The sequence below is a fragment of the Rhinoraja longicauda genome, chromosome 19 (genome assembly GCF_053455715.1).
Source record: "Rhinoraja longicauda isolate Sanriku21f chromosome 19, sRhiLon1.1, whole genome shotgun sequence".
Lineage (NCBI taxonomy): Eukaryota > Metazoa > Chordata > Chondrichthyes > Rajiformes > Arhynchobatidae > Rhinoraja > Rhinoraja longicauda.
In genome coordinates, this window is record NC_135971.1 from 11,176,835 (window position 1) to 11,192,739 (window position 15,905).

Below are 15,905 nucleotides of genomic sequence, written 5' to 3' on the forward strand. Positions count from 1 at the left end.
ATTCTCCGATCTCAGTTCGGCTCCGGCCTTCCTCTACGCGGACTCGGCGGCCACTCGCAGGCTCCACCACCGATTTTTTCGCCACGTCCACCTCCCAGTAGTGCCTCCCCAACGTGAATCCTTCCACCCCCAGCACGCACGGGTAGACGGCATAATCGCCTCCCGGTGACAGGCAGATCGCTCCACACCTCGGCCCGCCTCACGCCTTTCTCGGTCGTGCACGCCTGTTTCCGCATCCAGGGCGACGGGGACTGCAGGGGCAGAAGCAGAGAATCAGAGAGTCCCACAGGGGTCGGGCGGGGGCGGGGGCGGGGAGACTCAGGCAGTCATAATAATAATATCTATAATACTAAAACTCTCGTTTGTCTGTTTGTTTGTGATCGAACTACAGCCAAAACGGCACACGACAGTGCAACAATTTTAGTCCTACCTTACTCACCATCATTGCTTTAATGGTAATGCAAGTAGTTTTGTTGAAATCGGTGTTACATTTTTAAAGTTATTCACATTTTAAAGTTTAAATCTATCTCCTAGGGAGGGAGGGTGGAGGATAAGGGGGTTGAGGAGGATGGAGTGGGGGGAGGGGAAGGGGAGGAGGGAGGGAGGATAAGGGGGTTGAGGAGGATGGAGTGGGGGGAGGGGAAGGAGGGTGGAGGGAGGGAGGGCGGATAAGGGGGTTGAGGAGGATGGAGTGGGGGGAGGGGAGGTGGTTGGAGGGAGGGAGGGAGGGCGGATAAGGGGGAGGGGGATTGGAGGGAAAGGGGGAGGGGCAGGGGAAAGGGGGAGGGGCAGGGGGGGAAGAGGGAGGGGGGGGGGGAGACAGGGTGCTGGACCAAAGCAGGAGAGGTTTGGGCCCAAAGGGTCCACTTGGTCTAGTATTCCTTTATTTGTCCCACACCGGGGAAATTTACAGTGTTACAGCAGCAAAGTGGAGAGCAAGAGGTCATTCATTATAAATAAAAGTAAAGACAAGGATAAATTGTTTACTGTGTATTCCTTAACTGTTACTGTTGACTGGTCTGCTGGGAGCAGTGCTGGTTGTGCAGTCTCACAGCAGCGGGAAGGAAGCACCTCCTATATCTCTCCTTCACGCACTTGGGGTGAAGGAATCTGTCACTGAACGAGCTACTCAGCGCAGTGACAGTGTCCTGCATGGGGTGGGAGTCGTTGTCCAGCAGCGATGTTAACTTGTGTATAAGTGTGTGCGTCTGTTTCTGCATGTGTATATGTGTGTGTGTGTGTTTCTGCATGTATATATGTGTGTGTGTGTGTGTTTCTGTGTTTGTGTTTCTGTGCGTGTGTATTTCTGTGTGTGTGTGTGTATTTCTGTGTGTGTTTCTGTGTGTGTGCGTCTCTGTGCTTGTGTTTCTGTGTGTGCGTCTTTGTGCTTGTGTTTCTCTGTGTGTCTCTGTGCTTGTGTTTCTATGTGCTTGTGTGTTTCTGTGTGTGTGTGTGTGTTTTTGTGCGTGTGTGTGATTCTGTATGTGTGTGTTTCTGTGTGTGTGTTTCTGTGTGTGTGTGTCTGTTCCTGTGTGTGTGTTTCTGTGTGTGTGTGTTTCTGTATGTGTGTATTTCTGTGCGTGTACGTGTCTGTGCTTGTGTGTTTCTGTGTGTGTGTGTGTGTGTGTACGTCTCTGTGCTTGTGTGTTTCTGCGTGTGTGTGTGTTCGTCTCTGCTTCTGTGTTTGTGTGTGTGTGTGTTTCTGTGTGTGTACATCTCTGTGCTTGTGTGTTTCTGTGTGTGTGTGTGTTTCTCTGTGTGCGTGTATGTCTCTGTGCTTGTGTGTTTCTGTGTGTGTATGTCTCTGTGCTTGTGTGTGTGTGTTTCTGTATGTGCGTCTGTTTCTGTGTGTGTCTGTGTGCGTGTGTTTCTGTGTGTGTGTATGTGTGTTTCCGTGTGTTTGTGTTTGTGTCTGTGTGTTTCTGTGTGTGTGTGTGTTTGTATGTATGTATGTGTGTGTGTGTGTATGTGTGTGATTGTTTTGGTGTGTGTGCATGCATGTGTGAGAGAGAGGGAGGGAGGTAGTGAGAGAGAAAAAGAGAGAGAGAAAGAGAGCGAAAGAGGGAGAGAGAGGGAGGGGGCGAGAGAGAGGGAGAGAGAGAAAAAGAGAGGGGGGTTTAGAGAGAAGGGGAGAGTGACACTAAACATGCCTCAATAAAAAATAAACCGGTGTGAAGTGCCCTGGACAATCTGAACGCAGGACAGAAAGGGAGCGGAGATAACACAGAGGGTACAGAGGAGATTTACTAGAATGTTGCCTGGGTTTCAGCACTTAGGCTACAGAGAGAGGTTGAACAGGTTGGGTCTTTATTCTTTGGAGCGTAGACGGTTGAGGGGGGACTTGATAGAGGTTTTTAAAATTTTGAGAGGGACGGACAGAGTTGACGTGGGTAGGCTTTTCCCTTTGAGAGTGGGGAAGATTCCAACAAGGGGACATAGCTTCAGAATTGAGGGACAAAGGTTTAGGGGTAACATGAGGGGGAACTTCTTTACTCAGAGGGTTGTGGCTGTATGGAATGGGCTTCCGGTGGAAGTGGTGGAGGCTGGCTCGATTTTATTATTTAAGAGTAAATTGGATAGGTATATGGATAGGAGGGGATTGGAGGGTTATGGTCTGAGTGCAGGTAGATGAGACTAGGTCAGGGAGGATGGTCGGCGTGGACTGGTAGGGCCCGACAGGCCTGTTTCCATGCTGTAGATGTTATATGTTATATATGTTATATGTTAACACGTTAGAGGGACACAAGACAATGTAGGAAGGAACTACAGATGTGTAAAAAGGAACTGCAGACGCTGGTTTAAACCGAAGATAGACACAAAAAGCAGGAGTAACTCAGCCGGTCAGGCAGCATCTCTGGAGAGACGGAATCACTGACGCTTCGGGTCGAGACCATGAAGAGACACTTAAACCGCGAAGAGCTTTTGCACAGTTGTTGTTTTTGTTTATTTACCTGAAAACGAGTTTATTCCAAGCAAAAAAAAAAAAAAAAATCATCCCATTCTCCATCGGAATTCTACAGGGGGACAATAAATACCGGAATAAGGCAGCAGCCTCGGAAAAGAATGGACAGGGAACCTTTCAGGTCGGGACCATTCTTCATCCAGAGATGCTGCCTGTCCACACGAGTTACTCCAGAATTTTGTGTGTATCTTCGGTATAAAGCAGCATCTGCAGATCCTTCCTAAACACCACCCACTCCATCCATGTAACTCCCATTCCAACACTCGGCACTATATATTTTTTCTCCACAATGGACTGTAAAGTTTACACGGCGGACTTTAGACCCCGGGGGAGGCCGGAGCTCAGGACCCGCCGCCCGCGGCCGCTGCTGAACCCGCGGGAAGGACGATTGTTTCAATCTTTATATTTTCACAAAAGTAATTTCTGTTCCGGACGCGGTTAACGCGTTGAAACGAACGGATCGACAGCTCTGATTTCAGTTGCTGTTTATTTCTCTCTTCCCACATTTACATTCCCCCTGGTTTTATTTCCGCGCTCACTGGGGTTTTTACGACGCGGAATTTGGGGATTAAATGGGAGCCGTTCAGCGCCGACCTGTTGTCCACTGGGTTTCTGCCCCACAGCCCCTGAGCCCCGCTCCTGACGCCGGTCCCGGGACCCAACCCTTTTACACACCTGGAGCGGAACCGGAGCAGATTCTCAGCCAATGGTCTTTCTCCAAAATCCAGAAGAAAGGATAAAGTTTCTCCGTGAATTTATTCCCAGCGAAGGTGTGGAGATGGGACTTGGTGTCCGCGTCGTAAAATGAAACCGTCCCGGACTCGTAACTGAGATAAACTCCCACCCTCCCGGGGAATGGGACGGGCGGGGAGAGGGGATGGAGGGGAGGTGACTGCATCAAACTGGTCATTCCACCGCCTGATGCTCCAGACTCCAGTCTCCGGGGTCAGCTCGTCCTCTCCCTTCCTCTCCACAGACTCTGCGGTGACTCCCAGACTCCAGCCCACACTCCCCGCCACCTCCACCTCCCAGTAATGTCTCCCCGATGTGAATCCCTCTGATCCCAGCACACACTCCCTGCCTGTAAACCTCTTCCCGGTGTCAGGGAGACTCCTCCGTGTCCGGGTCCATCTCACACTCTTCCGATCCTCAGACACCCCGAGCTCCGGACTCGCTGTTTCCACATCCAGGGTGACGGAGACTGGGGGGAGAAGCAGAGAATCAGAGAGTCCCCGGGGGTCGGGGGGAGACTCAGGCAGCGCGGCCCCCGGACCGGGGGAGAGGCCGCTCGGCCTCAGGCACAGGCGGGCGGACAACTGAAACCCTGCCCGGGGTTTCACCCACAAACATATCGGGTGGACAACAGACATCTTTACCGTCGTTTGTAACCGGGATGGAGAGGGGAAATCCCGCGGGTTATCGTGAACGGGAGGGGGTGGTGCATGCGGACGGGGAAAACGAATGCGGAAAGTGAGGATGAACGAGAGATTGCGGGTGGGGATGGAGAAATCAGGCGGGCAGTCAAGGGACAAGCAGATTGGAAGATGAGGAGACTGGAGTGAGGGGTAATTGGAGATGGTTAAAGAGGAGGTCGAGATGTGGGGTGGAGTTGCCGTGAGCACGCTGAACGGGAGTGGACTGGACGGGCGAGGCAATCTGCTACTGGTTACTTGCTTTATTTTTTGGACGGTGGATTTGATGCGTCTGTGCAACCAAGAACACTCTGATCTCATTGTGAACCAATATATGAACTTCACTGAGGGACTTGACAATGTTCCGCGTGTAAGGCTGGTCCAGAAAGCGAAGGCAGGTGGGATCCAAGATGTGTTGGTAAAATGGACCCATAATTGGCTTGGTGATTGGAGGTGGAAGGTAGCGGTAGGAGGATGATTTTTCTGCCTGGAGGTCTGTGACTGATGGTGTGTATCACAGATCGGTGCTGCAACCTTTGCTGTTTAGTTTATATTTTCGTGGCCCGGATGTGAATGTAGGAGGTGTGTATAGTACGTTTGTGGAGAATGGGAAATGTTATGGGTTGCGAGGAAGTCTGTCAAAGTTTGCAACAAGATCTAGGCTAGGTCATCGAAACATTATTTTCATGCGGGGATATCAATTCTGGAGGACACAGTTTTCTTCACACAAAGAGTTGTTAAGAGGTATCAGTTTTACCTCGTTTGATGATATCAGATGTTTCTCTCAATGCCTTGTTGTAGAAAAAGGTGTGATCAAACTTTTCATTCGGCAACTTGCCACCGACCACCAACATTGGTTTGGCTTCATCACTGAACCTGCAAATATTTAACAACTGGTTATAAACTGAGCATTTGAGCTGTTCTTTTAAAATATACATTGTTTCAGTCAAAAGCATGTCCTACCTCGTCTTGCGATCAGCTACCTCCTGAAATAAATAAAACACAAATGTCAATAGACTGAGATGGATCGTCATGATCCTGACAGCAGGTGTTTATCCAAATTGCTACAAAAAAAACCACTGATAATTCCCATTTCCCAACTCTTTGCCTGTGCCACACAGACAGAAAGTGGATATTATGGTAAAGACATCGAACACGGGGCAAAGCATTAGGAATGTCGATGAAAATAGGCGCGATCATGCAACTTACGAATAAGACCGAGCAGGTTGTGGGATTTTACCTGGAGAAGATGTCAGAGAAAATGGGATGAAAAGTTTTAGGATCAGCGTCGGATTTAAATGGGTGGGGGATGGAAATATTATCATTGCTTGCGGGGGGAACAAAATTCAAAGCTGAAACTTAAGATGACGTTTTGACAAATTCCATTAAAAATGCAGTAAAGAGAACGTGGAACTCACCGGACGGCCTGAAGACAATATTGCAGATAAATTTAAGTTGAAGTGGGATGAATACATGAGGATTCCTGGAATTTGGGGCATTGATGGCAGAAGTGGTGAGTAGTTGGAACAGACGGAACATTGACCAAGTTCTGAATTACTAATAAATGCGGCATTTATTTCAGAAATGTAACCCACCATTTTGTGACAGTGCATTTTCACGTCGCCAATCTGTAGTGTAACCCCTCACCTTCAGAATTATCACACAGTCCTTGTGATCTATCTGTTCCTGTAACTTTGAGATTTCCTCCTGAATGGACTTTAAATTCTCTTGAATCTCTTGAAGATTTTTGTCCATTGTTTTTACAATTTTCTTCTCTTCCTCCCGGATCTCTCCCAGTAAGCACTGCTCTTTCTCAATGAGAATCTGGTGCAGTTCAGCAAACTGGGATGTGATCTGTGACTGAAGGTTGTGTGACTCTTCCTGTCAGATGAAAGTTTAAAATCAATATATTGTGTTACTCTGCTGTGTTTCCACATGGCATGGCAGGTGACATTTGGCTAGTCAATGACAGGTCCTGCAGTGCAGAAATAGGCCCTTCGGCCCAACATGTCCATGCTGGGCTCTGTACGTATCTACACTAACTCCATTTACTTCTATTTAACCCGTAGCTTTCATTTCCCTAATGTACGGCAATTTAAGAGCTCGTCTTGATAATTCTGAAATATTTTGTGAAAGTAATGTGCAAGCACATCATTCCCATTTTCCCAGTACAATTCCCTGCAACCTGTTCCATTCCGTGTGTCCATTAACCCTCAGTGGACAGAACCAGGTCACCAGAACTGGCAGACAGCAGCACCTCTTGGAATGACAGACTTCACAGAGTCATACAGCAAGGGGTGTTAGATACAGACCAAGACGCCCCATCTGCGCTATTTCCTACAGTCCGCATTTGGCCCAGATAGTTCTAAAATAGTTCTCCTAAGAATTTGTTCAAAGACTTTTTAACTGTAGTCAGTAGAGCGCCAAGAGGACGCGAGTTGTCTGTCAGTCAGAAAAGGTAGGGTGCAGGGCAAGGACGACCGTTGGCTGAGAGCAAAGTAAGTGGTAATTGCAGTGTGAAAAGGCAATTTAAAAAGAGTGCCAAGAGGACGCGAGTAGTCAGTCAGAAAAGCTCATAACAAAAAATAAAGTGGATGAGCTTGAGGCTAAGTTGGACATTGGCAAGTATGATGTTGTGGGAATCACTGAGACATGGCTACAAGAGAAACAGCGCTGGGAGCTGAATATTCAGGGGTACACAACATATAGAAAAGACAGACAGGTGGGGAGAGAGGGTGGGGTCGCTCTGTTGGTGAGGAATGATATTCTCTCCCTCGCAAGGGGTGACATAGAATCAGGAGATGTAGAATCAGTATGGATAGAAATGAGGAATTGCAAGGGTAAAAAGACCCTAATGGGTGTAATCTACAGGCCTCCAAACAGTAGCCTCGACATAGGGTGCAAGTAGAATAAGGAGCTAAAATTGGCATGTCGTAAATGTAATGCTCCAGTGGTTATGGGAGATTTCAACATGCAGGTAGACTGGGAAAATCAGGTTGGTAATGGACCCCAGGAAAGAGAGTTTGTGGAGTGCTTCCGAGATGGATTCTTAGAACAGCTTGTACTGGAGCCTACCAGGGAGAAGGCAATTCTGGATTTAGTGATGTGTAATGAACCTGATCTGATAAGAGGAAAAAAATAGTCAAGGCAAATGTGGGTTCCTTGAAGACAGAAGCAGGGGAATTTATTGTGGGGAACAAGGAAATGGCAGACGAGTTGAACCGGTACATTGGATCTGTCTTCACTAAGGAGGATACAAACAATCTCCCAGATGTTCTAGTGGCCAGAGATTCTAGGGTGACGGAGGAACTGGAGGAAATCCACATTAGGCAGGAAAAACTTTTGGGTAGGCTGATGAGACTGAAGGCTGATAAATCCCCAGGGCCTGATGGTCAGCATCTCAGGGTACTTAAGGAGGTGGCTCTAGAAATTGTGGATGCATTGGTGATCATTTTCCAATGTTCTATAGACAATAGGCAATAGACAATAGGTGCAGGAGTAGGCCATTCAGCCCTTCGAGCCAGCACCACCATTCAATGCGATCATGGCTGATCACTCTCAATCAGTACCCCGTTCCTGCCTTCTCCCCATACCACCTCACTCCGCTATCCTTAAGAGCTCTATCCAGCTCTCTCTTGAAAGCATCCAACGAACTGGCCTCCACTGCTTTCTGAGGCAGAGAATTCCACACCTTCACCACTCTCTGACTGAAAAAGTTCTTCCTCATCTCCGTTCTAAATGGCCTACCCCTTATTCTTAAACTGTGGCCCCTTGTTCTGGACTCCCCCAACATTGGGAACATGTTTCCTGCCTCTAATGTGTCCAATCCCCTAATTATCTTATATGTTTCAATAAGATCCCCCCTCATCCTTCTAAATTCCAGTGTATACAAGCCTAATTGCTCCAGCCTTTCAACAAACGACAGTCCCGCCATTCCGGGAATTAACCTAGTGAACCTACGCTGCACGCCCTCAATAGCAAGAATATCCTTCCTCAAATTTGGAGACCAAAACTGCACACAGTACTCCAGGTGCGGTCTCACCAGGGCCCCGTACAACTGTAGAAGGACCTCTTTGCTCCTATACTCAACTCCTCTTGTTATGAAGGCCAACATTCCATTGGCTTTCTTCACTGCCTGCTGTACCTGCATGCTTCCTTTCAGTGACTGATGCACTAGGACACCCAGATCTCGTTGAACATCCCCTCTTCCTAACTTGACACCATTCAGATAATAATCTGCCTTTCTATTCTTACTTCCAAAGTGAATAACCTCACACTTATCTACATTAAACTGCATCTGCCATGTATCCGCCCACTCACACAACCTGTCCAAGTCACCCTGCAGCCTTATTGCATCTTCCTCACAATTCACACTACCCCCCAGCTTAGTATCATCTGCACATTTGCTAATGATTCAGGATCAGTCTAGATTCAGGGTCAGTTCCTGTCGATTGGAGGGTAGCTAATGTTATCCCACTTTTTAAGAAATGAGGGAGAGAGGAAACGGGAAATTATAGACCAGTTAGTCTGACATCAGTGGTGGGGAAGTTGCTGGAGTCAATTATAAAAGACAAAATTGCAGAGCATTTGGATAGCAGTAACAGGATCATAGAAACATAGAAAATAGGTGCAGAAGTAGGCCATTCGGCCCTTCGAGCCTGCACCGCCATTCAATATGATCATGGGTGATCATCCAACTCAATATCCCGTACCTGCCTTCTCTCCATACCCCCTGATCCCTTTAGCCACAAGGGCCAGATCTAACTCCTTCTTAAATATAACCAATGAACTGGTCTCAACTACTTTTTGTGGCAGAGAATTTCATAGATTCACCACTCTCTGTGTGAAAAAAAACGTTCTCATCTCGGTCCTAAAAGACTTCCCCGTTATCCTTAAACTGTGACCCCTTGTTCCGAGTAAGCATGGATTTACGAAGGGGAAATCATGCTTGACTAATCTACTGGAATTTTTTGAGGATGTAACGAGGAAAATTGACAGTGTACCTCGACTTTCAGAAAGCCTTCGACAAGGTCGCACATAGGAGATTGGTGGGCAAATTTAGAGCACATGGTATTGGAGGTAGGGTACTGGCATGGATAGAAAATTGGTTGACAGACAGAAAGCAAAGAGTGGGGATAAATGGGTCCCTTTCAGAATGGCAGGCAGTGACTAGTGGGGTACCGCAAGGCTCGGTGCTGGGACCGCAGCTATTTACTATATATATCAATGACTTGGATGAAGGGATTAAAAGTACCATTAGCAAATTTGCAGATGATACAAAGCTGGGTGGCAGTGTGAACTGTGAGGAAGATGCTATGAGGTTGCAGGGTGACTTGGACAGGTTGTGTGAGTGGGCGGATGCATGGCAGATGCAGTTTAATGTGGATAAGTGTGAGGTTATCCACTTTGGTGATAAGATTAGGAAGGCAGATTATTATCTGAATGGTGTCAAGTTAGGAAAAGGGGATGTAATTTTGCAAGTAATTTTGAGTTTATTTAAATTACAGTATTGGAAGCAACAATGCACATCATTCAAATAAACGCGATCTTTCAATTAGCTTGTCGTGTGTGTCAATGGTTGTGTACATTTTCCAAATCACTAAAGTAACATGAAATGTATTTATTACATTGAACTAGTCATTGAACGGAGTTAGTAATACCGTGACGACTTTTGACCAGAAGGGTCCAATGCCATTACATTTAAAAAATATTTTCACAAAAATAATTTATGTTCCGTTGCCAGACGCGGTGAACTCGTTAAAATGAACGGATCGACAGCTCTGATTTCAGTTGCGGTTTATTTCTCTCTTCGCACATTTACATTCCCCCCCTGGTTTTATTTCCGCTGGGGTTTTCACGACGTGGAATTTGGGGATTAAATGGGAGCCGTTCAGCGCCGACCTGTTGTCCACCGGGTTTCTGCCCCACAGCCCCCGAGCCCCGCTCCTGATGCCGGTCCCGGGACCCGACCATTTTACACACCCGGAGCGAAACCGGAGCAGATTCTCAGCCACTGGTCTTCCTCCAAAGTCCAGAAGAAAGGATAAAGTTTCTCCATGAATTTATTCCCAGTGAAGGTGTGGAGATGGGACTTGGTGTCCGCGTCGTAAAATGAAACTGTCCCGGACTCATAACTGAGATAAACTCCCACCCTCCCGGGGATGGGACGGGCGGAGAGACGGAATGGAGGGGAGGTGAGTGCATCAAAATCGTCATCCTGCCGCCTGATGCACCAGATCCCAGTCTCCGGGGTCGATGTGACCCGTCCCTTCCTCGCCACAGACTCTGCAGCGACTCCCAGACCCCAGTCCCCACACCCCGCCACCTCCACCTCCCAGTAATGTCTCCCCGATGTGAATCCCTCCGATCCCAGCACACACGCACGGCCTGTAAACCTCTTCCCGGTGTCAGGGAGACTCCTCCAGGTCTCGGTCCATCTCATCCTCTTCCGATCCTCAGACACCTCGAGCTCCGGACCCGCTGTTTCCACATCCAGGGTGACGGAGACTGGGGGGAGAAGCAGAGAATCAGAGAGTCCCCGGGGGTCGGGGGGAGACTCGGGCAGCGCGGCCCCGGGACCGGGGGAGAGGCCGCTCGGCCTCAGGCACAGGCGGGCGGACAACTGAAATCCTGCCCGGGGTTTCACCCACAACCACATTGGGTGAACAACAGACATCTCCCCCGGAGTTTTTAATCCAGAGATGGCGAGGGGAATTTCGTGAGGTGGGGAGGGTGGACGGTGAGGACGAGTGCGGAGAGTGAGGTGGATTGCGAGATTGCGGTGGTGAAGGAGAAACGAAGGGAGGGCGTGCTACTCACATATGGAGGCAGATCGGAGCAAAAGGATATTGAGGTTAGCGGTAATTTGAGGTTGTTAAAGAGGAGGTAGAGGTGCGTGGTGGGGTCATCATGATCACAGTGAAAGGGGACAGACACGAGGGGCCACACGACCTGCCCCTGTTTCTTTGAGTGGAGGGTGAGGGAGAGGGAGGGGTGGCTTGGACCATGGAAGGAAGCAGAGGTTGAATGATCGGGTGTTGGACAGAATGGGTGGAGACTTGTGGTAGTGGGGTTGCTGAAAGTGAGCGGATTCACAGGGTGGATTTGATGGGTATGTACAACTAACACACTGATCTCATTGTAAACCAATATATGAACTTCACTGAGGGACTTGACAATGTTCCGCGTGTAAGGCTGGTCTAGAAAGCGAAGGCAGATGGGATCCAAGTCGAGTTGGTAAAATGGACCCATAATTGGCTTGGTGGTTGGAGGTGGAAGGTAGCGGTAGAAGGATGATTTTTCTACCTGGAGGTCTGTGACTGGTGGTGTGTATCACAGATCGGTGCTGCAACCTTTGCCGTTTATTTTATATTTTCGTGGTGTGGATGTGAATGTAGGAGGTGTGTATAGTACGTTTGTGGAGAATGGGAATTGTTATGGGTTGCGAGGATGTCTGTCAAAGTTTGCAACAAGATCAAGGCTGGATCATCGAAACATTATTTTCATGCGTGGATATCAATTCTGGAGAACGCATTTTTCTGCACACAAAGAGTTGTTAAGAGGTATCAGTTTTACCGCGCTTGATGAAACCAGATGTTTCTCTCAATGCCATGTTGTAGAAAAAGGTGCGATCAAACGTTTCAATCGGCAACGTGTAATGTTCCACCACCATTGGTTTGGCTTCATCACTAAACCTGCAAATATTTAACAGCTGGTTATAAACTGAGCATTTGAGCTGTTCTTTGAAAACATACATTGTTTCTGTCAAAAGCATGTCCTACCTCGTCTTGCGACCAGCTACCTCCTGAAATAAATAAAAACAAATGTCAATAGACTGAGATGGATCGTCATGATCTTGACAGCGGGTATTTCGCCAAATTGCTACAAAAACCCCAAATGCAGTAAAGGGAACGTGGAACTCACAGGACGGCCTGAAGACAATATTGCAGATAAATTTAAGTTGAAGTGGGATGAATACATGAGGATTCCTGGAATTTGGGGCATTGTTGTCGGATGTGGTGAGTAGTTGGAACAGACGGAACATTGACCCAGTTCTGAACTACTGGTAAATGCGGCATTTATTTCAGAAGTTTAACCCACCATTTTTGGGAATGTCCACTTTCACTTCGCCAAACTGTAGTGTAACCCCTCACCTTCAGAAATATCACGCCGTCCTTTTGATATATCTGTTCCTGTAACTTTGAGAGTTCCTCCCGAATGGACTTTAAATTCTCTTGAATCTCTTGAAGATTTTTCTCCATTGCTTTTACAAGCTTCTTCCCTTCCTCCTGGATCTCTCCCAGTAAGCACTGCTCTTTCTCAGTGAGAATCTGGTGCAGTTCAGCAAACTGGGATGTGATCTGTGACTGAAGGTTGTGTGACTCTTCCTGTCAGATGAAAGTTCAAAATCAATATATTGTGTTACCTCATGACATGGAATGTGACATTTGGCTAGTCAATGTCGAGTCCTGCAGTGCAGACCAACATCTCCATGCTGGACTCTGTACGTATCTACACTAATTCCATTTACATCTATTTAATCCATAGCTTTCATTACCTTGGCAATTCAAGTGCTCGGCTTAATAAGTCTGCTATAGTTGGTGAAAGTAATGTACAAGCACATCATTCCCATTTCCCCAGTACAATTCCCTGCAACCTGTTCCATTTCATGTGCCCATTAACCCTCATTCGACAGAACCAGGTCACTAGGACTAGCAGACAGCAGCACCACTTAGAATGACAGACTTCATAGAGTCATACAGCAAGGGGTGTTAGATACCGACCAAGACGCCCCATCTGCGCTATTTCCACCAGTCCGCATTTGGCCCAGATAGTTATAAAACTTTGCTCTCCAGGAATTTGTTCAAAGACGTTTAAACTGTTGTTGTGGTACCAGACTCAACTACCTCCTCTGGCAGCTTGTTCCATATACCCACTACCAAAGTTGCCCTTAATGTTCGTATCAAATCTGTTCCCTCTCACCTAAAACCTATACCCTCACTTTCCCGATCCTCCTACTAAGGGTAACAGACTGACCATCCAACGTATCATTCCGTTTCGTGATATTATACACCTGCCACAGTCCATTCTTCAGACTACTGCGCTCCAGGGAATAAAGTCCTTGGCTGCTCAACCTCTCCCACGAGTTTTGGCCCTCGACTACTGAGCTCTATAGAGGTGCCATATTATTACACACATCGCAGGGATGAAATGTACACAAGAGCATTAAATCGACAGTACAAACCTTAATTTGAGAAATGCTGTCTTTCTGTCCCCTCTCCTTTTGCCAGATCACTGCATCTTTCCTTCCGAGAGATTCGAAGGTAGATTTCACCTGAGCCTGGGTTAGGGTTTTAAATCAGAGAATAAAATTGTGAGAAAATAAAAAAGACTTGACACAATGAAGTGATCAGAATCGGTTTGCTTTTACCTTGTAGATTTCAACAGCTGCTTCTATCTTCATGAAGCTGTGAGACTTGTGTTCCCGCGCAGCTGCACAAACCACACAGATCAGTTTCTTGTCCGTTTCACAAAACAGCTTCAATTCTTCCTGATGTTCCTCGCAGTGAAGTTTACTTCCCTTTGTCCGATTCGGGCTCAGTTTTCGAGCTTTCTCAGCCAGTCTCGCCAAGGCCCGACTAACCCTGAGGGTGCGGTCTGTAAACTCCTCTCTACATTCCGGGCAGGAGTTTCTCTCCTCCCTGTCCCATCTCTGTGTGATACAGGGGCGGCAGAAGTAGTGGCCGCACTCCAGTGCCACCGGATCGGTGAAGAAATCCATGCAGATGGGACAAACTGCCTCCTCGGTCCAACTCTCGACCTGGTCTTTCGCAGCCATTGTAACTCCGCCTCTTCCTGGTTCAGTGTTTTCCACTGCGCGCGCTGCCGTCTCCGGCAATGACCTTATTTGGCTGCAAGTGTTCAGTGTGAAGGTGTCCTGGCCACTTCCAACTAATCACTCGAGGGAGGGGTCACTTAGACATTAAAAACCGGCCTGAATATAGACGAAAGCGGAGAGATTGCCCTGGGATTGTGTAAGGCGGGACAGGGACCAGCGCTAAGGAGGTGTAACTGAGGAGGCGTTGCACCTGTTGGGCAGTGGAACCCGCCGCCCGCATCTCCGTTCACAGCCCGGGATCAAGATTGAACGAGACTTCTACCCGGTCTCAGAGGGTCGTCTGGCATAGGACCCGAGGGCCACAATCATGGCGACCACTTTTAAGAAATTGGACATACGCACCTGCGGCGCCAACAAGGGTGGGGTGGGGGGTTCCCCCGCTGTCAACCACAGGGCAAGTGGTTCACGGGTTCCTCTCAACCACCACCTCCCTGTCACTGGAAACCTGCCACTGTTGAAGGTGTAGGAAATGCAGTCGCCAATTTGTAGAAAGGACAACTCAAAAACAATGTTCAAAAGATTAAGGGGTGGTAGCGGTAGAGTTGCTGCCTCACATCGTCAGAGATTCGTCAAAAGGCCGAATGGCCTACTCGTGCAATTATTTTTTACGTTTCGCCGTTTCTATGGTGACGTTTTGGAGAGTGAATCCATTCATCTGGGATGGAGCAAGATTTCCATGAACTGGGCCAATGGGCGAATTAACGGCTGATTTATTTGACTCGGATAAAGGTGATGCAAGTTGGTAAGACAGGCCAGGGCAGTTTGTCTGTCTGTCGTAACAATATAACTGCAGATGCTGGTACAAATCGAAGGTATTTATTCACAAAGTCCTGGAGTAATTCAGCAGGTCAGGCAGCATCTCAGGAGAGAAGGAATGGGTGACGTTTCGGGTCGAGAGCCTTCTTCAGACTGATGTGGGAGGGGAGGGTGGGAGGAGCAGAGAGTGGGGGGGGGGGGGGGGTGGGAGAGTGGGACTGGGGAGGGGGCAGCGTGGGTGGTGGGGGGAAGATAGAGTGAGAGTGGGAGGGAAGGGGGAAAGTGGTGGTCAGGGAAGAGTGGGGGAGGGAAAGGGGGGAAGGTGGGTGGGGGGGAAGGGGACAGTGAGAGTGAAAGGGGGAGGAGGGGCTGTGGCTAACATTCTTGGAATGTTTGAGAGATGGTTTTCTAAACCAACATGTCGAGGAACCAACGAGAGAACAGGCCATTCTAGACTGGGTATTGAGTAATGAGGAAGGGTTAGTTAGCAGTCTTGTTGTGCGAGGCCCCTTGGGCAAGAGTGATCATAATATGGTAGAGTTCTTCGTTAGGATGGAGAGTGACAAAGTCAATACAGAAACAAGTGTTCTGAACTTAAAGAAAGGTAACTTTGAGGGTATGAGGCGTGAATTGTCCAAGATAGACTGGCGATTGATGCTGAAAGGGTTGATGGTGGACATGCAATGGAAGGCATTTAAAGGTCGCATGGATGAACTACACAAGTGTTCATCCCAGTTTGGCAAAAGAACAAACCAGGAAAGGTAGAGCATCCGTGGCTAACAAGGAAAATCAAGGATAGTTTAAAACAAAAGATGAAGCATACAGATTAGCCAGAAAAAGTAGCATACCAGAGGACTGGGTGAAATTCAGAGTCCAG

At 48.0% G+C, this 15,905-nt stretch overlaps 1 protein-coding gene across 1 annotated transcript; it reads right to left on the bottom strand.

Moving 5' to 3' along the window:
• Positions 1-3,466: 3,466 nt before the first annotated feature.
• On the bottom strand, positions 3,467-14,094 carry LOC144602833 (E3 ubiquitin-protein ligase TRIM69-like). The gene is given in 11 exon segments (XM_078415953.1): positions 3,467-3,815; positions 3,817-4,163; positions 5,132-5,250; positions 5,338-5,360; positions 6,022-6,114; positions 10,355-10,881; positions 11,950-12,068; positions 12,156-12,178; positions 12,528-12,761; positions 13,619-13,714; positions 13,805-14,094. Coding segments are annotated over 11 exon segments (1,800 nt in total). The 5' UTR covers positions 13,838-14,094; the 3' UTR covers positions 3,467-3,629.
• Between the last annotated feature and the right edge of the window lie 1,811 nt (positions 14,095-15,905).